General features: G+C 49.8%; 1 protein-coding gene across 23 annotated transcripts in view; it reads right to left on the bottom strand.

Annotated features, from left to right (window-relative positions):
- Nucleotides 1–24,870, bottom strand: part of Lrrfip1 (LRR binding FLII interacting protein 1) — a 130,453-nt gene that overhangs the window by 57,675 nt on the left and 47,908 nt on the right. For 19 of the 23 annotated variants that reach the window (XM_051154344.1, XM_051154348.1, XM_051154345.1 and 16 more), the window contains exon 2: nt 2,926–3,012. In XM_051154344.1, coding sequence (XP_051010301.1) covers nt 2,926–3,012 — 87 coding nt within the window. Of the gene's footprint in view, nt 1–2,925; nt 3,013–18,051; nt 18,360–24,870 lie in introns of those variants that run through there. The other 4 variants (XM_051154347.1, XM_051154326.1, XM_051154340.1 and 1 more) reach the window with 4 other exon arrangements.

The raw sequence follows: 24,870 nt of genomic DNA, 5'->3' as shown, positions 1-24,870 counted from the left end.
GGAATTTCACATCTTGGGGAAAGTCACTCCTGACACCAACCCCACTCACTATCAGGCAAAAGCACAACATGGAGCCAGCTCACAGCCTCACCGCCACAACCCATTGCCCCAAGTCCTTGGTTTATCTCTCACAAGAGCTGAAAGAGCTGTGAGGTGCATCCTGCACTGGAAGGACAGTGAGACCTAAGTGCAACTACCCTCAGAACCAGCAGAGCAGCAAAGAGCCCTGGGAATTTCAGTAGACTGCTGGGCCTGGGCCCGGAGCTGAGGCTCAGTACAGAGTGCCTAGCATGCATGAGGTGCCAGGTTCAATTCTCACTGCTTCCAAATGTAAAAAAGAAAGGAAAGGCCAGGCATGATGGCACACGCCTTTAATCCCAGCACTCAGAGGCAGAGGCAGGTGGATCTCTGTGAGTTTGAGGCTAGCCTGGTCTATAAAGTGAGTCCAGGGCAGCTGAGGCCACACAGAGAAACCGTGTCTCGAAAAAATATATTAGAAAAAGGGGGAGGGGGGAGGAGGCAGGCACTGTGGCACACACCTTTAATTCCAGCACTTGGGAGGCAGAGGCAGGTGGAAGGTGGATCACTGTGAGTTCAAGGCCAGTCTGGTCTACAAAGCGAGTCCGGGACAGCAAAAAAATAAATAAATAAAGGAAGGAAGAAGAAGAAGGAAAGAAAGAAAGAGAAAAAGAAAGGAAGGACTGTGGGAGAACCAGGGTAAGGTGACAATAGAAGAGCCTAGGACAGGTGTAGCACCATGCAAGAGCAGCTCCCACAGGGCTCCTGGCCCTGCAGATGACAGGAGCTACTCTTTGTAACCCTAAGAAACAACAACCTCCAGCCTCCAAACTATCTACCCCCTCATCACACTACCCTGTGGCTCCCACATTCAGTGGGAAGAGCTAGCGGGGTCCCATGCACAGCAGGCCCACAAATGGCTACTGAAAGAGCAAAAATATTTCACAGAGAAAAATGATAGCAGGTGGTCTGAGAAACAATTGGGATTTGGTCTTTAAAAGAAAAATTTAAGTATTCAGTTCCAAATAAACTATCCAGTATGTATGGCAAGGTCGAGCGGGCCGAGGAGCACAGGTTGGCATGGTTCCCTAGACCTTAGTGGCACCAGCTCAGAGGTGCGTGACAGTGGCCTAAAAAGCAGTAGGGTCTTTTCCTAGTTTCCATTGGTATGCCCAGATATTTGTCTCTCGTGGGTTTCCTGAAGACATTTCCTGGTGGGAACATCCTGACAGGTGTTCACCGGTTCTGAGTCCCCTTTGGCTCACCTGACCCTTGGCCAAGAGACTAGGTTTAGGGGAGGCACTTTAGTTAACACGAAGGCCTGTTAATCACAGTTCATCTGGAAAAAGCCCAAATAATTAACACATACACAAAACCAGGACTGCCTATTTTCTGATTTTAAAAAGATAAACCTAAGCCGGGCGGCAGGTGGATCATTGTGAGTTCGAGGCCAGCCTGGTCTACAAAGCGAGTCTAGGTGGGCCAAGGCTACCTGACTTGAAAAACCAAAAAAAAAAAAAAAGATAAACCTGCTTTGAAGAGAGACAGATGCTGGGGAAACGCTGCCCCGTGCTTCTCCCAGAAAACTAAGACAAAAAAATTATAAAAACACGCACAAAGCAGGACTGTGGTAGCACACACAGAGGGGAGGCAGAGGCAGGCAGATCTCTATGAGTTTGAGGCCATCCTGGTCTACAGAGGGAGCCTCAAGTCAGCCAGAGAACACAGAGACCTCATCTTGAAAACAAAAACAAACAAAAACAAAACAACACACACACACAAAAGCAGCAACTTCTAAATGTAAAATAACAAAGACTAGAACATATTACCCTTTTAAATTTTTATTTGCATTTGTAACCAGAAGGAAAGACAGAGTGAGCCACCTTCCAATACTGGTTTAATTTTCTGCTCATAGCTTAACACACGAGAAGCTTGCCAAATCCATCTACAGGTCACTTCCTGATCACCACAGGACACGGGTGAGGTCCTCTCACTGGGGTGACTGCCTTGACCCCACCCCCTTCCCCCACACTGGGGCTCTGGTATTCCTTTGCTGAAGGCTGACACTCCTAGCACTCTGGCTACCCACATACCACCTAGAAGTTTCCTTCCCCAAATCAAGTCCGGCCACATCCTGTCTTCTGTTGGCATATTTCCTCCTGGGGTGGCAAAGTCCCCAGGCAGGGAGAGACCATGAACATCACAAGCTGGTGGCCCAGCTGTCCCTACAGCGCACACGACAGGCTTGGGCCTCACTGGGAAGAAGGTGGCGGAATTTGCAATGGTCTGAGGGAAAGAGGAATCTCAAATTTCCACAAACGGTGATCGCCAGCTGGGCGACATAATCAGAGCCAGAACCTGCATACGAAGGACCTCTGCAGCAGCCGGTCACTACTGCAGTGGCCATTTCAAACCTTCATCACAGACAAGCCCTGCAGCGTGGAGGTGGGGGTGTTAGGGCTGAGGTGAATGCTCCCCAGAGGGTTCATTTGCCTACCTAAAGAGCCCACACTGGCTGTTGGGAAGGAATTCAGACTCAGGTTTTAAAAACCAACATCAGACAGAACGAAGGGGCGTGGGCACCTGTAAACCACCTTGGTCCCCCAGAGCACATTTGTTCCTGTGACCACTTATTCCAATGTTCACTCTAATTGCTGATAGATACTATATAAGTCTCAGAGAAAACTTTTTTTTTTAATGAATTAAATTTTAAAAAATCACTTTTCTCTTTTCTGGTTCTAACTGAGAGGATCTAGACCGTAACCCCCACTCACTGTCAGAGAGAAGCCTAAAGTCAGGTCTCTCCAGCTCTTCTCAGTCAGAAACCTGCCCTAGAAACTCAGCTAAAGGGCAAGCTCACGGGCTGCTACATCAGCCCCCCCCCCCCCCCCCCCCGGTCCCCATTACCTCCTTCTGCTGCCGTTCCAGCTCCTTCATCCGGATCTCTCGAGCCTCGGCACGGGCTGCACGCTTCGCTGCAAGCCTGGCCTCCGCCTGAAACAGACCCAGAAACCTTATTAGAGAACAGACCAGGCAACTTCCGGGTACATAGTTAATGACACAGTGGAGAGAAAATCTTGTTTAGAGCTTAACGAGGATACTGTGGTGATTCACAGATGCACTCCAGTGGCAGGGTTGTTGGGAGTGGGATGAAGAGTGGCCGGAAGCTCCTCCCTTATCTAGTTTCAGTTAGCTGGGGTCCACCAAAGTCCAAAAATTTTATATGGGAAAATTCAGAAACAAATAACTCCTATGTTTTGAAAACTGTGCGATACTGAGCGGCATGATCAAATCCAGCACCATCTTTTTCTTTCTTGCTCAAACTTCGACTCCCTTTGTCCAGACTTTTCCCATCGTATGTACTACCTGCTTCTCAGTCACCATCACATCCACAGGCAGCACCTGTAACTGTGGTTGTCCTCAGTTTACTTTGTGATGGCCCCAAAGCACAGAGAGTGGCGACTCTTAGACTTTCCATATGCCAAAGAAGAGCCTAGAAGTGCTTCCTTTTCGTACAGAGGTGAAAGTTCCTGACTCATAAAGGAAAGGAAAATCATGTGCTAAGATTGCCATGGGCTGCAGCACTGTTGGTGAAGTCTTATCAAGCCAGGTTTAGAAATAAAGTTATGTCATAGGTACATATGTAGAGGAGGAGAGACACAGTGCAACAGAGCTTGGTACCCTCTGCTGTCCCCTGAGGGCAGGAGGGTGACTACCGAGCCCTAACTAAATGCCAAGTGGGCACTGCTCTGAGAGCTTCATTTATGTGTGACACACTTCTCGCCCCAGCCTAGTGTCAGAGCCAGGTGCTCCTGCAAGGCCCCAGACTGGCAGCCTCACAGATGGACGGGATCTACTCTGTGAGACTCTTGGCCTACCCAGATGCCCTATGACTCCCTGCCCCTCTGCAGTGCAGGGAGCTCAGATTCCGTCAGGGCAACCAAGGGCACAGTGGAGGGTCCCCAGCAGATCTGACATCAGAACATATCTGACTATGCCAGCCAAGGGGTCCCAGGTGGCATTTTGACCCTGTTGCATGTCTGTAGGTCGCGAGAATGTTCCTAACTCATGCAACCCAGCAGTGAGGCAAGGAAAAGGCTGAATGTCCCGGAATTCAGGTTCTCTGGGGTCAAGTCCCGCCTCCTTGGCAGGTAAGTTCCCTTGACACACAGTGAATAATTCTTCTACCCACTGCTCTGGAGTTTTGCAATGTCCTACTGTTCCCGACGTCATGTTAATACAACAGTTTCCAGGCAGTCTGCAGCTGGCTAGTGGGACCAGCCAGTAGCGGGAGCCTAACCATGTTTGGCTTTCTCAGTGGCACACTCCCACTAAGAGATAGGTCCTGGTGGCTATTTCCCTAACCATATATACATATATGCACATATATATATACATATATGCACATATATACACACACACATTACACACACACACACACACACACACACACACCAAATTGATCCTTCTTTCTTCCTTTCTTCTGTCTGTCTTATTTTTTTGTAATTGATTTTTGCTAACTACATAGGCCAGGACTGCCTCAAGTTCACCATCCTCCCGCCTCAGCCTCCCACCTTCAGCCGTGCTGGGATTTCAGGAGCTCATGCCCATGCCCAGCCCTGATCTCTTTCCATTCTAAGCTAAGTTGAATACTAAGTTGAATCACAAGAGATTTCTTTCCAACTTCCAAGGAATTGACTCCATAACAGGCTTTGTTTGTGTGGCCCCTTACCAGTCCAAGCCCCTGTCTTTCCAATCAAAGGGCATCCAACACCACAAGCTGGGCCCAGTGGTGGAGTGCTGTCTTGTCATGGCCGTGTCAGAGCTCTGGTACTTGGTGTCATTTTAAAGGTTCCACACCAGTTACATGTCCTAAGTGGGCACTTGAGGTCTGTAAGAACCACCCAGGGCTGGAAAGGAAGGATGAAGAAAGCGCCTTACATCCAAGACCTACCCTTGTGTGGGAAGGCGCGGGGCCCTGCACCTCTTGGTTCCTTTCTAAGAAGGCAGAGACTAGAGAAGGGTTTAGACAGCAGTCCATCGACTTGGACAAGGAGGAGGAACAGGAAAGGGTTTGGGGGGCACGGGGAGACAGAAGAAGGATAAGACCACCAGAGGGGGGCAGAGACAGAAAGGGTGTAGTTGTTAGAGTTTTAGAAAGACCTACAAGGGAAGGGAATAGGGTGGAAGAGGAAGGGAGGGAGGGAGGGAGGGAGGGAGGGAGGGAGGGAGGGAGGAATGGGAGGAGACAAGCAAGGGGAAAACAATTGAGATGTAATCTGAACAAATTAATAAAAAAAATTATTAAAAAAAAAAAAAAAGAAAGACCTACAAGTTCCTGGAGGGTCCTCAGAACTCCGCTGACTACACTGGAATAGATACCTATACGTAGGCCCCTGTATAGTCTCCTTCCCTTGAATATATGTGTGTGTGGGGGGGGGGGGGCTGTGAACATGATGATGTCACGCCTGTCACTACACCATTATATGGCAGAGAGAACTATAAAAATTAAGGGCTTTCATCAGCTGGCCTGAGCTGAGGAAAAAGAACATAGTTGGTGGGCTTAGAGGAGGCCTCTAAGAGGGTTAGAGCAAGCCTTTTGCTGCGCTTGAGAAAGAGCTGTGAGTAGCCTTCAGGTGACAACCAACAGGCACAGGGGCCATCATCTTATAACCTCCAAGAAAGTGAAAGCTCTGGAACCACAAATGAGCTTGGAAAGGGCCCTAAGGTCTAGAAGGGCCCAGCTTGGCTAACTGTTGATGATACCCCCTTTAGACCTGGAACATAGGTCCCGCAAGGCAAGGCCCACACACCTGACCCCAGAGCTATGAAGTCACAGATGCACACTGCTCAAAGCTGCGAAGTCTCTGGGATTTATTACACACCGGCATGTGACCTTTGCTTCTGAGATGACATTTGCCCTTGTTGGCCTCCTCTGAGCTGGGCATGTTGGATACCTCATACACACCCCATGCTAGGATGCCTGGCCAGCCAGCCCCTCACCCATCTGGGGTCCACATGCTTCAAGAACCTCCTCTTGGGACACAGTTCCCATTGTAGTCCACTTTGGCTCAACAGTGCTGAAAACTGTAAAGCTGTCAGACCTGCTTTGAGGAGTCAGGCTAGGCATGGGCTGGCAAAGGAGCCACACGAATGATGCCTGCCAGGTGCCAGCTTTACTTCTGATATCAGGATTTAGAAGATTAGGCTGCGATTCAATATGGCTTCGGGTCCTTGTAAATTCCACCATCAGAGGCACCCACAGCTCCTACAGCGCTCACGTGACTCGTGGGGGAGACGGAGCCTCACAGTCCAGGAAGTGATGGCAATCATCTTGTTTCCTGAAACCTGTCCAACCGAACACCAGCAGACAGAGGAGCCAGACACTGACACTGATCCAAACCCTACGGAGGACTGTGCGTGTCTTCATGAGACAAGGCGTACAGGCAGCGGGGCTCACACTAGCTTTGATGCCCGAAAGAATTAGCCAGTGCTTCAGCGGTGCGCTTCATCCTATTCAGACAAGCTGCCAAGAACAGCAACACGTAGACAGGAGCTGGAGGATGACGGGAATGACGGTCACGAACATGGTCCCCACTGAGTCACCAGGGGAGGCCGGATGTGAAGCACAAAGCAGCCAAGGTCCACCATGTGGCACCCAGGCTCAAGGTCCATTCCCTGTGCCCAGTGCAAAGCCTGGGCCTGTCTCAGCGTGGCAACCGCCCAGGTGACTTTCGGGGCCGGCTGCCTCGGGGCAGAGGTTCCAGGAGCAAAGCTTTCCTGGACAGATGCTTTGACAAAATATAAAACCACAGCACGAGGCCGCAGATGGATTAAAAACTCTCCAAGCACGCACATCCTTCCAACTGCTGCCCTTAGCCTGTGGGGGACCGCGGGCAGTTTCCTGAGGAGCACCAACAGGAACCTGCTGCCTCTCCTCCAGAGGCCCAGAGCCCACTGGGACTTCACAAGTGTTCCCTCGCCGCCGCCACCCCCCCACCCCCACCCCTGCATGCTGGCGCTTCCCCAAGGGCAGGGACCTTGCTGTGTGGGAGTTCATGTATGCCTTGGGATATTAGACCCTTTTCAGAAAAGAGGTAAAAAGGTGAAAAGAAAAGGAGAGAGAGAGAGAAGGGAACTAAACTCTCCAAACTCATGCTCACAGGAAAGCGAACATGGTTCTGTTGGTCGCTCTAGAAACTGCCCAGGTATAGGCCCATCTTGGCTCTTCATCGTGGTTCGTGGGCAGGGCAGAGACAGGAGATGACAGGGCCAGGCTCCTGTGACAAGCCACAGGCTTGCTAGCTTCTTGGGAACTCCCCAAAGCTACTGGTTCAAATGTAAATTCCCCCTTGCCTTCTATGGGCCAGGGCTGGCACTCCCCTAGCTGCTGTGGCCCAAGACCTGGGATCCTATAAACAGCTTTATAGGCTGGGCTTTTAAACTGAGGTACTTCCTGGGGTGGGGACAGCTGGAGAGGTCCCATAGACCACCAAGGCTGCCTATGACAATTCCACAAAGCTGATCCTCTGACTCCAGACGCCCCTTTACACCCCATAAGCAACACTCAAATCTAAGGGCACATCTCCCTGGGTGAGACATACAATCCAAGAACACATCCACCCTGGTGACACACACGATCCATAGACACACCCATCACCATGGGTAAGACACACACACACACACGTCTAAGGACACATTCACCCTGAGTAACAAGCATGGCAAGGAGAGCCTCAGAGAAGCCAAAACTGTTTCAATCCTCTTTCTCAAGAACTTCCTTAGAGCTGTGACCCATAGGTGTAAATTCTTCCAGCTTCTCTGTAGATTCTAAGACCCTTGGTATCAGTACCATGGCCACAGCGGGAGAGGGACAGGATCGAGCCTGGCATGTATACTTTTCTTGCTAGGCACGAGTCTCAGGATAGCCTCAAGACCCAGCACTCATACAAGTGGAGCCTGGATGCTAAACGGACCACTGAAGGTGAAGGGTGGACCTCCTGTAGACTTACCTTACCTGAGCACACGCTACAAACCATGTGCCTAGTCTTTCATGGCCAGAGGGGCTCCAGGCAGGAGCCTCAAGAATACTTGTGTGGGCCAGGGAGATTGCTTAGTGACACCCCCAGTGCATACTTTACTGACAGTCAAGACACTCCACTGACTTCTCAAATAGCTCTCTGAAGCCTTTGCCAGCCAGTCCCTGGGGCTGTCACAGGCTCTAGAGCCCACGGAAGGATTTCAGTGAAAGTTAATTTCTGCAGTTGGTCAGTGAACTGGATACTTAGCCAAGGGGCTCTGCAGTAAGCCGGAGGGCTGGCATCAGGGCAAGCAGGCGGAACATAAATCCTACGTGGGAGCTCGGAAATCCTGGTGTGCACCACCCACACCCATGCTAGCATGGCTGACAAACACATGGTGGTTTCCAGACTGGGGTGGAGGTCGAAGAGGGACAGAATCCCTTTCCTGAGTTGCCTTGGTTACAGGAAGTAGCAACAGCTACCGACTTTTGTTTCTACGGAAACCCCCACAGCTTATATTCGGCAGACTCTTAAAGCAGTCTGCTATTGGTTGCAGCCAAGTGGACGCATGGTGGAACAGAAACAGGCGGGCACTAGCTGGCACCTTTGCAACAGTGGCTGAGACCAGCCTTTGTTCCATGGACTGACTGCCAACGTCCCTTGGCTACCACATGTGTCTCATCACATTCTTAAAAGAAGTGTTCATCTTTCCAGAACCTTCTATCTCCTCCCACGAGGCTCCCAGGATCAAGGAAGTCTGCTCTTTACGGCTGTAACTGTGAATGAGGCCACAATGGGGCTACCACGGTCAGGGCAGGAATGCCCACTCTTAGAGGGTATTGAAGTGCTGGGGAAACATGCCTTCAGGAGGAGGTTAGGATGACAAAGATGACAAGGACTGCACTGGAGAGAGCTTAGCACTGGCTACTGAGGCAGGCTCAAAGAGCAAGGTGGAATTTATACAGACCGAACTCACACGTTATAGAGTTCACAGTGCATCACTGTGAATGACGGCAGCACAGGAAAACGAGGGGAATGAGGCAGGTATGATGATGACGCAACACAGCTGTACCGCCAGCACCTGGGAGGCTGAGTCAGGAGTTCAAGGCCAGTCTGGGCTACATGAGGCCTGGCTCACCAAACCACAGCAGAATGAAAGTTTGGGAAGAGTGTACCAGGCTCTGTTCAAGATTTTCTCAAGGTGTGTGTAGGGGGGTGGGGTGGGGGAAGGAGGGTCTTAGTGTGACACACTCGGGTCAGTCTGCATCTACAGAGGTGAGGTCAGGCACGGATCCACATGAACATCCACCTGGTGCTCCTGAGATGGGCAGTTCCCTATCAAACACGCAGTGGTACAAACTACGTTTACTTATTCTGTGTGTGTGTGTGTGTGTGTGTGTGTGTGTGTGTGTGTGTGTAAAGGAGAGGTAAACATCAGTGTCTTCCTCAATCACTCCCTTTTTTGATACAGGGTCTCTCACTGAGCCTGGGGCTTGCCTGTTTGAGCAGACCAGCTGGCCAACAAACCCCAGGGAGCCTTCTGCCTCGCCGGCACTAGGATTACCAGGATGTCCATGATAAACTTTTACTTGGGTCCTGAGTCTCCAAACTCAGGTCTTCCTGCTTGAGGTATAAGCACTTTGCCGTGTCCCTCAGCATGGTCCTTCTGATGGCACTCAGCCACACTGGCACACCTGCCCTACTGGGACTCAGGGCTCAGGCCACAAGATCAATTGGGCCCAGGTTCCTCAGTGCATAGGAGGGGATGTAGAGCATAGAGTCATAGGCTGAAGTTTAACCTCCTCTGCATAATTTCTTTAAAAACACAATCAAAATTAACTAGTTAATTAATTAGTCAAAAAATGAAAAACCAGTTCCTGTACTGCTCCTGGCTTGGCCCACAGACTCCAAGGAGGTACTGCACTGCTCTGAATTTGAGGGACCCCGTGGGTAGTCCCGGCGGTGCCCAAGGCTGAGTTGAGTGTTCTCAGGGGAGCAGAGTCCCCCAGGTGGAGGTAGAGAGGGCATCTGCAGACCTGGCCTTAAGTGTGAGATCTACCACAGTTCTGGGACACAGCTTGGTAATCCCATGACAGAGGTAAGGTCCAAGCTGCATAATCTCTAAGAGAAACTGGCTTGCCTAACATACGTGACATCCTAGGTCATATCTGACATGAAGGAAGACAATACTTATGACATGGGCCACACCAAAGCCATGACTAAGGACTTGGAGGGCTGACCAAAGAGGGCTGACCCTTCTTAATTTAGGGGTTCCCTCCAGGAACCTTATCTAGGCTCTACTCCCTCACCTCTGTCTGTTCCATTCTAGATTGTTCCCTGAAACCCACTCCTAAGGTTTCGTGGACTGTTGACACCGCTCTTTCTAAGAATAAGCCAGAAAACTGCAGACCCCAGACACAGGCCAGCTTGTAACAACTTGCCGCAGAATACTGTCCAGCAAGCAAAACAGCTGCTGTCTTCATCACGTAAGCTGTGCCTGCCTGCAAGATCTAGCTGAGTGTTGACATTCCTTAATAAGGAAGGGGTGGGAAAGCCACCGGAGAGTCCTACCATGCCTCCCAGCCGTGCCTATGCAACCCCGTCCTAAGTGCACATGGCTGTGGGGTCTCGGGAGGCGCTAGAATATGTAGGCTGGAGACGGTGAACATAAAGTATGTGTGTCCGTGTGGCTGAGCAAGGACTTTCCAGGGCAGCACCTTTGGAATCAACCACATCCTTTCGCCCATGATCTCTAGAAGAAACCTTGGAGTCCCAAGGTTGAGCTTCAGGGAAATGTTACTTTGGTTTGTCGATGGGACCTTCAGAGAGGAGGAAAGACACTGTTTCCATCTCCTTAGGCAGGGGATTCTCACAATACAACCCTTCTTTTACTCAGTCCACAATCCTGGAAACAACTATGCTTAGCCATGTTCTGGAGGCGCGCGCCTGTAGTTCCAGCACTCGGAGTGGCAGAGGCAGGCGGATCTCTGTGAGTTCAAGGCCAGCCTGGACTACAGAGTGAGTTCAGGACAGCCAAAGCTACATAGAGAAACCCTGTCTTGAAAACAAAAACAAAAACAAACAAACAAACAAAAAAGGAAAAAAGAAGAAGCAGCAGCCATGTTTTAATTCAATGATCATTTCAACCAGGGCTGGAGGTAGAAAGGTGCCACACAATCTGCAAGATAAAGGTTTGAATCCCAGTGACTGGAGAGTGACATAGGCTTGGAGTGTAACATAGCAAGCATTAGCCATGCTTGCGGGCATGTGCCGAGGCCCCGAGTTCAATCTCATAAAACAAGACTCACAAGTAACATCTAATATAGCTTAGAAAACAGCAAAAACAGAGTCTCCTACCAGTCTTCCATCTCCACTTCCTTTGTCTTATTTAGAAAAAGAAAGCCCCATTCAACATCCTCTCATGTGGAAATTACCAGACACAGAAAAGGGTAATATGCTGGGTGTGGGATCACATGCGTGGAGGCCAGCACTTCTGAGCCACAAGTGGGAGGGTCAGGAAATCCAGACCAGTGTCGGCAATATAACACTCCGGTGTCAAAAAGGAGTTGGGGGAGGACGGGGGGGGGGGGGGGGGGGGGTTGTTTCAGAGTGCTGCGAAGCTGAGGCAGTGGGGAGAGCGAGGCAGTGGGGAGAGCGAGGCAGTGGAAGCAAATGGTTGCAGATTTGCTCTCTGCCGGAACGGCCTGAAGCACTGTAGACAGTGGTGCCAGTCAGCACTAATTTCAAGCCAGCTGACCCCGGGGTTTAATTCTCCACTGCCCAGCTGAGGGGACTCGGCAAGCCTCCCGATTTTCAGAGCCCCCACCAGCTCCTTATCTGTCACTGTCTACTCCCGTGAAGGAATGGCTGACATTGTCTACATAAACCTCACCATGCTGATTCAGCAGGGGTCCTGGTAAATTTAGCTGTTTTTACAACTCGTGAAGTGTCTTCTATGACAGCTACTGATGGAGGGAGAGGCAGCAACGCAGTTCACACCAAGTTCAGAAGTGCAACTGGGGGAGGGGCTTACTCTCTTCCTCTAGGAAACTCTCTCTCTCTCTCTCTCTCTCTCTCTCTCTCTCTCTCTCTCTCTCTCTCTCACACACACACACACACACACACACACACACACACACACACACGGCATTGCCATGCACATATATAACCAATGTTATGGGTGAAATATGGTGGCCTTTATCTGCATGCGATCCTAGCACTCAAAGACAGGACTATCACAACTATGAAAAAAGTCTGGCCACAGAGTAAGAACCTGTGCCCCCAAAAGTAAAATAAAATAAAAATGGCACGTCAGCAAGATGGCTCAGTGGGTAAAGGCACCTGGCATGAAAGCCTGTTGATCTGAGTTCCTAGAACCTTCTGGCTTCTATATATGCTGTGGCACACACACCCATTCCCCTCCAATAAAATAACACACACACAAACACACGCATATGTTAAAAGACTGGAGAGAGAGATGGCTCAGCAGTTAATGGCACTTGTTAATACATCTTGAGGACTAGAGTTTGGATTCCAGCTCCCACATTAGGCTGGGAGGAGACCCTCATAACCACCTGTAACTACAGCTCCAGGAGAGCTGATGTCCTCTTCTGGCCTCCTGCACTCAAGTGCACAATATACACATACATAGACACAACCAAAAAGTATAATCTTTAAAAAAGAAAGAAAGGGGGCTGGAGAGATGGCTCAGCGGTTAAGAGCACTGACTGCTCTTCCAGAGGTCCTGAGTTCAATTCCTAGCAACCACATAGTGGCTCACAACCATCTATAATATGATCTGATGTACACTGTCTACATAATAAATAAATAACAACAACAAAATAGAAAAAAGAAAGAAAGAAAGAAAGAAAGAAAGAAAGAAAGAAACTGCTACTTTACATAGTCCTGCCTGTCCTGTAACTCACTCTTTTGACCAGACTGGCCTTGAACTCACAGAGATCCTCCAGCCTCTGGGGTGCTGGGATTAAAGGCATGCACCACCCCAGCTGAATTACTTCTTTATTATAAAGTGGCCATACTTTAGATTCAAGGGAAACCAACCTGCCTCCCCCTGGAATGCATACTGGGAGGGCTGGGAGTGGCTTAACTGTTGTCTCTGCCTTTATCGGTTGTTCTGGAATTTGCCCCTGGGGCGGGTGACCGGTGCAGTGGTCAGCAATCACTTGGCCATTTTGAATTACTTCTTGGCTGTATTCACACTAATGTTTGGTTTAGTTTGGGAGGAAGGAGCTAATTCACTCAACTACAGCTACAATCACAGTAAGTCCAGAAAGTCCATCCTATATAAGTAAGCTAATGTCTTTAAAACCCAAAGGGGAACAGCTGGCCTCCAGTAAATGCCATCAGGTAATTAAAGCCCTCCCTTTCCCGAAGCTGCGAGGAAAGGGCTCTGGGCCCTAAGGTTAAGCCTGTAAATTGAGTGGAATTTTGGGAACTCTGGCATCAGAGTGACCGGTCACAACCAGCTCCAGTGCTGAGTCACACAGCCTGATTTTTCTGGGATAAGCGGTTCCTTTTGAGCATTGCCTTTTGAGGAGTAATGTGTGGTGCTGATGATGCCTGCCTGGATCTGTCCTGTGTAGAGTGAGCAAGCGTCTCACCCTAAGCAGGTTCAGCGCCAATCGGCTGGGCTGAGAAATGGCCACCAGAAATAACTGAGTTCCTGCTCTCATTCAGGGGAGGTGGTGGCTCAGCCTCAAGTTTTACGCAGTTTGCAAAGGAGGCTTCCGCTATGTCACAGCTGTTAGGTTGAACAGAAACCAACCTAGAGAAAAGGGGAAATTCAGTGTCCACTGTCACCCAAGACGGATACTACAAGAGACTCACTTCCGTCTTAGTTCATGGTCTCCTGTACTGGGAGGTTTGGGCTCGGGAGCTGATAATTAGAATGGCCTGGTAGCTGTGGCCTCTGGACTGGGATGAGCAGTGACCTAAGCTACGGCCAGTTCTATGGGAGCAGGAGACCGGCACCCTATGCAGGTCTTTCAAGGTCTCTATCCTTCCCAAGCCAGGAAGCGCATGAATTCAGCCTCAAGTACAGGTATCTCAAAGTCAACCTCCATCTGCCTGCAGTGCTGGCTGAGAGGAGCCTGGAACTCAAAACAACAAAATGGGAAGCCACAGTGATGGGAAATAAAAAGTCCTATGGAGGGAAAATCAGAAACACCCTCACCAAAGTAAGCTCTTAAATCACTCAGGCCAACGTGGCAACAGAAATCAACAGTGCTGAGGACTTGGGGCTGGGCTGTTTGGTTAGAGTGCTTGCTTGGCATAGGGGAGAGAGAGAGAGAGAGAGAGAGAGAGAGAGAGAGAGAGAGAGAGAGAGAGAGAAAGAGACAGACACACACGCATATATATATACACATATATGTATACATATACATATACGTGTGTGTGTGTGTGTGTGTGTGTGGCATAGGAGAGAAAGAGACAGAGAGGCACAGGCAGAAACAAAGTGAGAGACAGAGAGATGGACAGAGCAGAGACAGAGAAACAGACACAGAGAGAAGGGGGATGGGAGGGAGGGAAGGAGGGAAGGAGGAAGGGAGAAGGAGGGAGAAAGGAAGAAGGAGAGAGAGGGCAGGAGGGAGGACAAACATGCTTGGGACACACACACACACACACACTAAGTTAGGCTAAAAAATAAAGAAAATGGCCTTAGAGCTACAACTCAAAAGAAAAGAACTTACTATTTTTTACCTTAATTATGTGGGGGAAACAACACATTTAGAATGCCAGTCCAGGCTCCCGGTTCCAAGACCTGAGGACTGGGTGGGGTATAGATTCCTGTGAGAGGGGCTCTATTGTGAGACGATATTGCCTACAAAGTTCGAGAGCCTTGGGACTGACTGAGTTACAAAATAAACATTTGCACACTGTAGTACAGGGCTGTCGTGGTAGACATCCTGCCCTTGTTCAGCCTGTGGGCTGTGATTCACACATCTCTGGTAGAGCTAACTTCTACCCGTACTCATCTATGTGAATCCTGGCCCTGGCATGGACCAGTCCCATTCAGGGTAAGCGTTCATCAGTGTGTTGATAGAGACCAGAGATGACACAGCCAGCCTGAGCAACGCCAAGAAGTTACGGAAGTTGAATGATGCCACTTTGGGGCTGGAGAGATGGCTTAGTGGTTAAGAGCACAGGCTGCTCTTCCCAAGGCCCCGGGTTCGATTTCCAGCACCTACATGGTGGCGCATAGCTGTCTATTAACTCCAGTTCAAGGGATCTGAAGCCCTAGTCTTCTAGTCTTCACTGGAATCAGGCAGGCAAGCGGAGCACTGACATCCATACAGCCAAAACACCCATACACATAAGATAAAAGAAAGAAAAAAACCAAAGGAAGAAAGGAAGGCAGAAAGAAAGAAGAACGCATTTCTGCAGTGGCTGTGGAGCCTCAGACTCTTCACCATCAGGAGTGCTTAATGCTCTGCTCTCTCCCTTCCTTTTTCCTTTGTGGTGCTGAGGCCTTGAACACAGCATTGAGCAAGCGTTCCACCACAGAGTGTTAGTTATATATATCCTCGGCCTCTAGAGAGTTGAAACAGGGTCTTGCTGTGTAGCCTAGGCTGGCCTACAACTGGGTTCCTAGATGTCTAGGCCTGTCTTACCACACTCTGCTCCAATCTTACCCTCTGTCTTAGCTTCAGGACTGAGGAGGCCACGCCATCTGCCTGCTTCTTCCTGCCTACCTGGTCCTCTCCTAACTAGTCAAGCCAGCCCTTGTCCACTGGAGACCCTGCTCCTGCTAATCAGGGACATTTCCTGCGGAACACAAATGCCATTCTATAACTGCCACTGCCATCTCCAGCTACATGCTCGACCCAGGGTCCAAGGCAGCTGGGTGGCCCCGCTTCTAACACACTGTCTATGTCGTACCCCTGCACACTTCCTGCCCAACAGGCCGCTAGCCTCATAAACAGGGCACACGTTTTGTTTCTTTTTCCGTATTCTTTGTTAACAAAGTTTTTTTTGCTATTGTTTCGTAAACCTCTTAAAGATTCATACCTTCCTTCTAGAATTTTCTGGGACCAAATATGTGCCAGAAGTCAGCATTGCTAGATTTTAGAAGGGTAAGAGGGGCCTTAGACCACATTTTGTCACATCACAGTCCTTCATCAAAATGCTATAGAGAGAGCTGCAGAGCCAGCGGTGTGCGCAGGTTTCATGGCATTAAGAGAAAGTCTAAAAATAACCTCATCTGGGACAGGGCAGGGCTCACTGCTAGATGAATTCGGCCACAATCTCACATGTAAACATTCACACACTCCTTAGCGTTCTGCGCTTCCTGGATTCTGGAAAAGGGACGAAAGGGATGGTGAGCCTTGATCAGCCTGCCGAGCATTAGGAAAAGAAGGACCTGGTTCTAGCCTCTTACTGCTGGGCACTAACTATCTTGCCTGGGTCCCAGACAGGCTCCAAGAGTTGTATAGGGGACTGGGGCTCGTGTCTTGGAGCTGGAGGTGGATTCCCACCTCTTGGGTCTGTCCCTGCCTTCCTTACATTCTGTTCTCAGGGCCTACTGTTTACTCTTCCCTTTGCGCAGGACTCAGCTCTTGGTTCCTGTATGCTAGAGCAAGCCCAGGGCTGACTTCCTCTCCATGCTTGCCTTCTATGGTGTGCCTGGGCCTCTGTTCTGAACACCACCGGCTCAGAGGCCTTTCTTCCTCCTCCCTGATCTCAAGGCTCCCTTGAAGAGGGCTCCAAAGTGGCCCTGCAGGTTTCTTTCCTAGGTCTACAGGTTATCGACTAGCTCCAAAAGCCTGATTTACTGCCAAAAACCTAAGTGAGGTCATGGAATAAGCACAGTAAAACAGCAGACAGAAAAAAACAAACAAACAAAAGAAAACCAAAAAAAAAAAAAAACAGTCCCCGGCAAGCACTTTTCAAGCCAGTCACTGCAATCAAAGTTTACTTAACACCTTCCCAGCACTTCGAGGAAGCTCCCCCAGTCAAAGCAACTCTCATCTTGCCTATTCCACAAAAGCCATCCATAGGACCAACTCTTACCTGGTCAATAAATGACTAAGTCTCACACTTTTACCAAGGGCTCACAAAAACCCGATTAAGAAGGAACCTTGGGTCTCCCTCTTGCTCTAGTACTAACTCCATAGAATACAGTTTCCAAGAGTTCCTTTTACTTTTAAATATTCCCATTCATAAACAGCCACAGTAACGCACTAGGTGGGGAGGGGCAGACCTGTGAAGCCAACACTGCAGAGGTTGACACATGAGGATCCTGAGTTCAAGGCTGGTGTGGGTTACTGATCCTGTCTCTGCTCCCAGACCCCAAACCACAACCATAAGCTACGGAGGATTTAACAACCAAAGGTCTCCAACACCCGGGTGCCCAATTTTAAGGTGATAGTCCTCATCCATTGTCCTTCCACAAGTTAGGTAAGTTTGTAGGACCCTGCAAAACACGAGAGGCTCCTGACACTCGCCAAAGTAGATTTGGGGGCCCCGGATCCTTGAGGGAGGTGTTCCTAAGGTCAAGAGCTTGTAAGCCCTCCAAGCTACCCAAAGCAAGGTGGTATGCCCTTACCGGATGAGGGCCCAGTTCCTAGGTGCTGTACTCTAAAATACGAAGCCAGCAATTGCCGTGAAACTCTACACCACTCTCGGATCTCAGACCTCGGCTGGATCCTGGCCAGAGCGGGCCAGCTGAGCAGAGCCTGCCTAGAGACCATCACCACGGGCGGAGGGAGAGACCACGCTCCTTTTCGTCCTTGAGAGGGGCATTGGGATGTAAAATGTACTTTTCAGAGCGCCACCTGCGGACAACTTGCACTCAGGCAACCACCTGATGGCAGGCAGAACCTGCCCTATTTCAGGATTTGCGAGTGGCTCTTTCCCCGAGCCCACCCGCCTCTGCTCCAGCAAGACCACAGCAGCTGAAGAGGCCGCTGCCCTTGACCTTAGAGCCAAGCGGGGACCTAAACTCGGCGGTAGCGGCTGCTGGCAGGCGCAGGTCTGAACCGCGTCTTCCTCTTACCAGTCTTTGAGCTTCTGGACTCAGACAATCGATTTCCTTGTTTTGCGAGCTTGCTGTGCTGGTCATGTTGCCGAAGTGTAGACCAACTTCCTACCCACAAGTTCGCGCCACAGACCCGCTCCCTTGTCCACCGGCGGAGGGCTCTCAGCGAGGCCACATTCCCAGATCCAGGCGATCCTTTTTGGCGCACCCAACTCGGACACCCGGCTCCGTGGTTCCCGAGCTGGGGTGCGGCTGGCAGGGCGGGGCACAGGTGGCCCTGGGCCGGGGGCGGGGGTGGCAAGAGAGCAGCCCGAGGCACACTCCGCCCCTGCCCCGCCTAACCCCGCCCCCACTCCCCACCCATCCCTATGCCTGCCACGCCTTCCTTCCCAGCCCCTTTCCCGCGCTCTTTCCAGGGGGTGTACCCGTTCCTCTCCGGCTCCACCCACCTCTGCCTCCAACGCTCCTCCCACGCGGCCACATCCTTGTCCCTTCAGTCGCCTGCTTCACCTACGACTGCACTCCAAGCCCAAGCAAGCGCTCCTTCCGTGAGGCCCACCATAGTCTGCCCGCCAGGGACCCCACGTTCCTTTGTGGTCCCGCCCACGCTCCTCCCCTTGCACCGCCTCCCTCCCCTGACTGTTCCAGGCGAGCCGGCTGCGATGCCATCAATCACCACCCAGTCCCTGCGGCAGACACCGGAAAGGCGGAGGGGGAATGACCCTGGGGACCCCACCCGCAGACACTCCCTAGCGGTCATCGGCTGAGTCAGCGCGGGAGACTAGCCTAGGCCTCGGGAAGCACGCCTTCGGTTAGGACACGCGTGGCTTGAGCTGGAACCACACGGAACCACAGCGAATGAGCTTCTACCCGAGCGCAGCTGCACACGCCCGCTGTGGGCTTCTGAACCAGCGTGGCCTTGGGGACCACAGAGCTACCGCCCCTAGCCATGCAGGACAGTAGGGAGCCGCAAATCCGAGTTACAGCCGTGGTCCGGCAGGGCGCGGCGAGGAGCTGGTTTCTACGCGGGACAATGACCCGACTCCTAGCACAGGCCTTCCACGTCCACTCAGCGGGACCGTCCCTGATTTAACTTTAAAGCCTAGCCATGCGGGCACGCAACCAGAAGGTTCCGATATTGTGCGCTATGGACAGAAACAACCCAAGGAGGCTGCGCCCTTAGCCAATCCGGGCTGTATAATCTCCCCATGGCCCGCACAGCAAACCGGGGTGACCTGTTTTCTTCGCCCTAGAAGGGCCCTTTTCAGGCTCAAAAGGAAAAACAGCATGGTCCCTGGCCTGTTTCTCTATTCTCCAGAAAGAATCTGAAGAAGCCAGGATCACATCTGAGCCCGGCTGGCTTGCTTCTTGTTAACAACGAACACATGGGCGCTGGTCTGTGTGCATATGGATCAGCATCCTAGAACGTCTCTGGGCATTGCTTCGAAGGACTGGGTTAGCGAGAGGGTGAACATAGAGAAAGATGGGTTCTGAGGGGCAGGGGGACCTGGCTCAAGGAGATGAGGGAGGCGTAGTTTGGGGAGTACTACGGCCTTTTAAAGAGAATGGGCAACCATCTTTGGAGAAGTGTCTCACGTGAGGAAAACTCCCTGGAAAGGAGAGGACTGGCTTCCAGCAGCTAGCTGGTCTCACCTTAACATTTTACAAATGCCAGTTTAAAGTTCTTTAGTCTACAAAATACAGTTAATTAGAGAAATAGCTTTGGATAACATTGTAATGGCAAGGTCTGTGGGGTAATTCTAGTAGGACTAACATTACAGGTGAGAGTGGAGGCCAGTTAATAAGACAGCCTGTTAGAGTCAGGTGCTGTAGTCTAAGCCTCTGGCCATGTGGAAGGCTGGGACTCCCACACCATTGCAGCCCAGGGGCAGGCTTGGTTTGCTCTGCCTGTCCCCAGACAATACTTGAAGACATTTATTGTTGACACAGGGATCATTTCCCCAGACCCAAGGTATCCCTTGGCTTCTATCAAGCTCATAAGCAAGGACTCTGTCCGTGCCTGATGCCCAGGGGTTCAGCAAAAATCACAGCACACTCTCCTTCTGCTCCTTGAATCCTCCCACAGGAACCTCGCCCACTCATTGCTGCCTTGTCTTCCACAGCAGGAAGGAAGCTGGGCCTTACGTTAAAGTGGCTGAGAGAACTAGACTGAGCCAAAGAGGTGAGGCAGACCTGAGAAAAAGAAAAGTTGCCCAAAAAAAAAAAAAAAAAAAAAAAAAAAAAAAAAGAAAGAAAGGAAAAAAGGAAGGAAAAAAAATCCCACCCAGTGCTAGGGAGGTAGAGACAAGCAGATCTCTGAGTTCTAGGCTAACCTGGTCTATATAGCCAGTCCCCAGACAGTTGGGGCTGCAGAGTTTGACCCTGTCTCAAAACAAAACAAAAAGAAAAAAAAAAAAATCAACCTATGTTCTAATAAATGATAGAGGCCCAGAATTACCTTCCATTAATTTTGATGTCAAGCCCAGTGATGCCCGCCTTGACGTCCCCTCTCCAAGCCTCTCTACCCTTTTTAATGTTTTGTAAGGCACAGTGAGGGTGACAATGAAAAGGGAACCTACAAACTTCTGGAATTAGGGTGGGGTGGGGGGTGGCGTGGAGGGCAGAGAAGGACACCCAATAGAATGGGGTATATACATCTACACAAATTTTTCACCCGAACAGAACTCTAAAGGTGTCTTGGCAGAGCAATAGAAAAGCCTTTTGCCTTGAAGAAACTCAAGCCACCTACACACACACACACACACACACACACACACACACACACACACACACACATCAAAGAAGCCCCAGGGCACCTTTGAAAGTCTGAGGGGAGCCTCATCCACTGGACTGACATCTTGGTAGTGTCAAAGGTCTAGTTCTTTTCTCTTTTTAGATGGTTTCATGTAGGAGATGCTGTCTTCAACCTCTGGGTTCTCCTGTGTCTATCTCCAGAGCCCTGGGATTACAGGAGGCATGTGCCTCCATGCCTTGTAGGACCCAGGTCTTTTTATATAAAGAGCTGTGAGGTCCATGATGCAGTCAGTTTTATTTAAGCCCTAGATCTCTTTCTGTGAGCGTATGATAGGGTAGGCTTTGGGAAAGATCTATCCCTACCATATTTATGGTGTATGTGTAGTGTGTATGAAGTGTGTAATATGCATGTGATGTATATGTGCGTGGTGTGTTTTGTGTGCAGTGTATGTGTGTGTGGGGTGTATGTTGTTTTTAGGTTGTGTGTGTGTGTGTGTTGGTATGTCATCTGTGGTCTCTTGGAGGAAAATAAATGTTTAGAGTCTCAAAATCAGTTCTCAGGTGCACAAGATCATGCCGAGAAAGGAACAAATGGTAAAAATACAATGGCCTGCATTGTTGGAGGACCATAAGGATCACAGCTAACCAGCTCAGCCACAGAGTGAGCCAGACGAGGGCCCCACCCAAGCCCAGTTTACTTTGTCTCCCTGGCATCTGTTGCTAGGCTCCCTCACTTTGCCTTGCTCTGTGGTTTGGGCTGCAGGGTGACCACAGAAAGCAGAGGCAGAGGGAAGGCAAAGTGGCTCTCAGCCCCAATCATTAATCAGGTAACCAACATGATGTCATCTCTCTCCATCACAACCCTAACATGGGTTTTTCACAGACATGAATCACCGGCTCCATTGACGATGGACAATAAAGCAAGCACCTCTGACGGCTTGCACACACAGTGGGCAAAAAATACACACATGAATTTTCTTACTTTTGTTTATATCATCAGACAGCTGTCTAAAAGCCACAGCTGTGATTAAATGTTATGATAACTGTTTGCAAAACACCTCATACAAACACATACACACACTGAGCCTCACAAGGTGTCTGCTCCACAGACATGTTGGGAGAAGGGAACCAGCTTTCAGATCTAGATCCCCACTGTAAGTCCCTGAACATCTTATCAGGGCACATGTCCGGCATGCTGTATGAAACCGAGGTGCCCCCTGCCAGGAGCTCATAGGTCCTCTCTTGGGAGCACGCCCTCATCAGACTCAGTGAGCCCTTGGCTGTCTCCCGGGGCTTAACCTGGTCCAACTCTATAGGAAGCACATCTTAGAAAAAGCAATGGAGTAAGAAGGACTGCCTAAATTCTTCATCTGAAGGAAATGAATGATGCCTCTTCACCTGCAATCAACTTGGTGGTTGTCAGCCTCCACCTGAATCCCCCTACCCTGACAATCCTGAGCATTGTTTAGGCCCTAATTCTGCAGTGAATGGCACACATCCCTATGAAAGAGGCCCCACGCATTTTGCATCCTCCACCAATTAAATCTGCCCCTATGCCTGTCACAGATCCTTCCTCTAGGCTCTAGCCCTGAGCTCTGTTCATTGGCCAATAGGATTCATTCTTCTTGTAAAAGTCACAAGTTCTACTGTGTTCAAAGGTGTAGGAAGAGTAAACCACAAGGTCACTCTCTGGAAGGCTATGACCTAGCATGGGTTAAAGATGGTACTGTGCCACGTTTTATTCTTCACCTCTCACAGATTGTCACCCCACTAGCTGGGAGGCTTACAGGGGTCCCCCACATAACCTTGCTAACCATCTAAGGCTATTGGCATGGCAGTGAGCATACCAAGGTCAAGAGTGGAAGCTAAATTTCCCATGAATATCAGGGGCATTAATTAATAGTACCACTGAATGGAAGAGTGGTCTTATCCTACCTGACGTCTGGAAAGAATGGTACCCAAACCAGCATCCAGCTCAGGCTAAAGAGCACTTGGACCATGAGCCACACTCCTAGCTACCTCCATTGGACAGATGATCCTGGAATCAGAGAGCTGGAAGGCAACAGCAAGTTGGTTGCTAGCATGCCAGCCGGCTCCTGGGCTTCCTGCAAGAGCATCCTCAATCCCATGCTGCCCCATGTCTGTGTTAATTTAGCCCCTCCCCCACTAGGTTCAATGGGTTCCTCAGTAATGGCTTCATGTTTTCATTGCTTGGAATGTTAGGTCTCAAACCTGGGATAAATGGCTAAGATGCCTACTTAACATATCAATGTGGACCAGGCTGCCAGGTTCTCCCAGCATCCCTCGGTAGGTCCCTATCTGTTACAATGGGGCATACCCTGCACCCTACCTCAACTTCTCCAGCCCTCCCCCAGCTACCCTTCCCTATATGATCCAGCCATTTTGGTTACCAAATTCTTTTTGTTTCCTCTTTACCTTCCTGGTCTCCTGTCTCTCCCCTCTTCTCTCACCCCTCACCTCACATGGCCTGGCTCAGGGATGTCTCTGCCTCTGGCTTTGCTCTCCTTCATATCTATATTAAAAATCTCCATATTTTGAGAGTAGTCATGCCTTCCTCCTTTTTATTTCTTTTTTCATTTATCTGATGCCAAAACCTGGGTTTGAGGCCTAACAGAGCATCATGTCACTTCATACATGATAGGTGGTTAGACAGATGGACAGGTGGATATTCTCCTAATAAAAGGGGGGCTTTTCATAGGTTGTCATGAGCTCTTAAATTCCCCCCTCCTTTTTTTTTTTTTCAGATATGATACCACTCTGTAGCCTTGGGGACTGGCCTGGAACTATGTGGCCTACAGTAGCTTCAGACTTGTGGAAAACATCCTGCGTTGGGCACCCCAGTGCTGGGATTATGGATATGAGTTCCCATGTCCACCCAGTTCATCCATCTTTAAATATTTTGTGGTTTTTGTAGCAAGTGGGAACAAAAACTTTCAAAAGTTAGCATGGAGCACCGGCTAGTCGAAAGGTGACATCAGTGACTGACCGAGTGCTGAAGTGAGAACAAGGCTGCGGGAAGTAATTTGGAACTCCCACGTGTAATGGCCAAGGAGCAAGCCAAGACAGAGAAGGGGTAGTTAAACAGAAAACAGGGGTGTCTCCTGGAAGCAAAGAGAACAAAGTCGAGAAAGCCTTTAATCTGCAACTAGAAAACAATGATTACTGCATTCGGTTGTTTGAGCCTGGGATTGAAGCCTGGGAGAAAGGCAGGACTAGGGGGGGGGGGGGCTGGAGTATGAGAGATTTATTTATTGGCTCATAGGATTTTTAAAATTATTTTATGTAATGAGTGCTTTGGCTACATGGATGTCTGAGCACTCCATGTGTCCCTGTTGCTTGCGGAAGCCAGAAGAGGGTGTCAGATTTCCTGATACTGGAGTTATGGATGGCTGTGATCCACCATGTATTGTACTGGGGAAACAAATCCACATCATCTGAAAGAGAAGCCAGTGCTTTTAACTGCTGAGCCATCTCTTCAGCCCCTGACCCATGGGAGATAATTTCCAAACCATTCCACTCTGAGCTCACCCCCCCCAAAGTGTGTGTGAGAACTGGTGCCCCCTGAAGCCAGGCCACAGTCATCACAGAAATGCCTCTCTTTCACTGTAAGACCCAAACATCCAATAAACACCTCCAAAGAAAATCATTTCTGTTTTTCAAGCGTGTAATGTACCGCGAATACCAACCAACGATTTTCTAAAAATGTGGAAAACAACTCCACTAAACGCTTTGTATTTCTCTACTGTATAGGCATGACCTCTAAAAAACATCCCAATCCCATTAGATCAAGCTGACAGCAAAGGAAAAAAATAGTTATCTTTGCTCAAATAGTCCATTCAAGGTATTTTGACCACAATAAACAGTGGCATGGGAAGACAAAGCTTTCCTGCCCAAGGTCAGTTCATCGGATGACAGACTGCCCAAGGACAAGAAGTAAATTAAAGACTCGTAGCTGGAATAGCAAACATCAATTTCAAAATATCAAACAAAAAAAGTAATAGGAGTTTTTCCACATACTATTTACTTTGTCTCAGCGGCCCTGCCCACGAGTTTAACATTCTG

Source organism: Acomys russatus, chromosome 12 (assembly GCF_903995435.1).
Source record: "Acomys russatus chromosome 12, mAcoRus1.1, whole genome shotgun sequence".
In the NCBI taxonomy this organism is placed as follows: domain Eukaryota; kingdom Metazoa; phylum Chordata; class Mammalia; order Rodentia; family Muridae; genus Acomys; species Acomys russatus.
The sequence above is the reverse complement of the archived record's forward strand: the minus strand, read 5'-3'. Positions and strand labels throughout refer to the sequence as shown.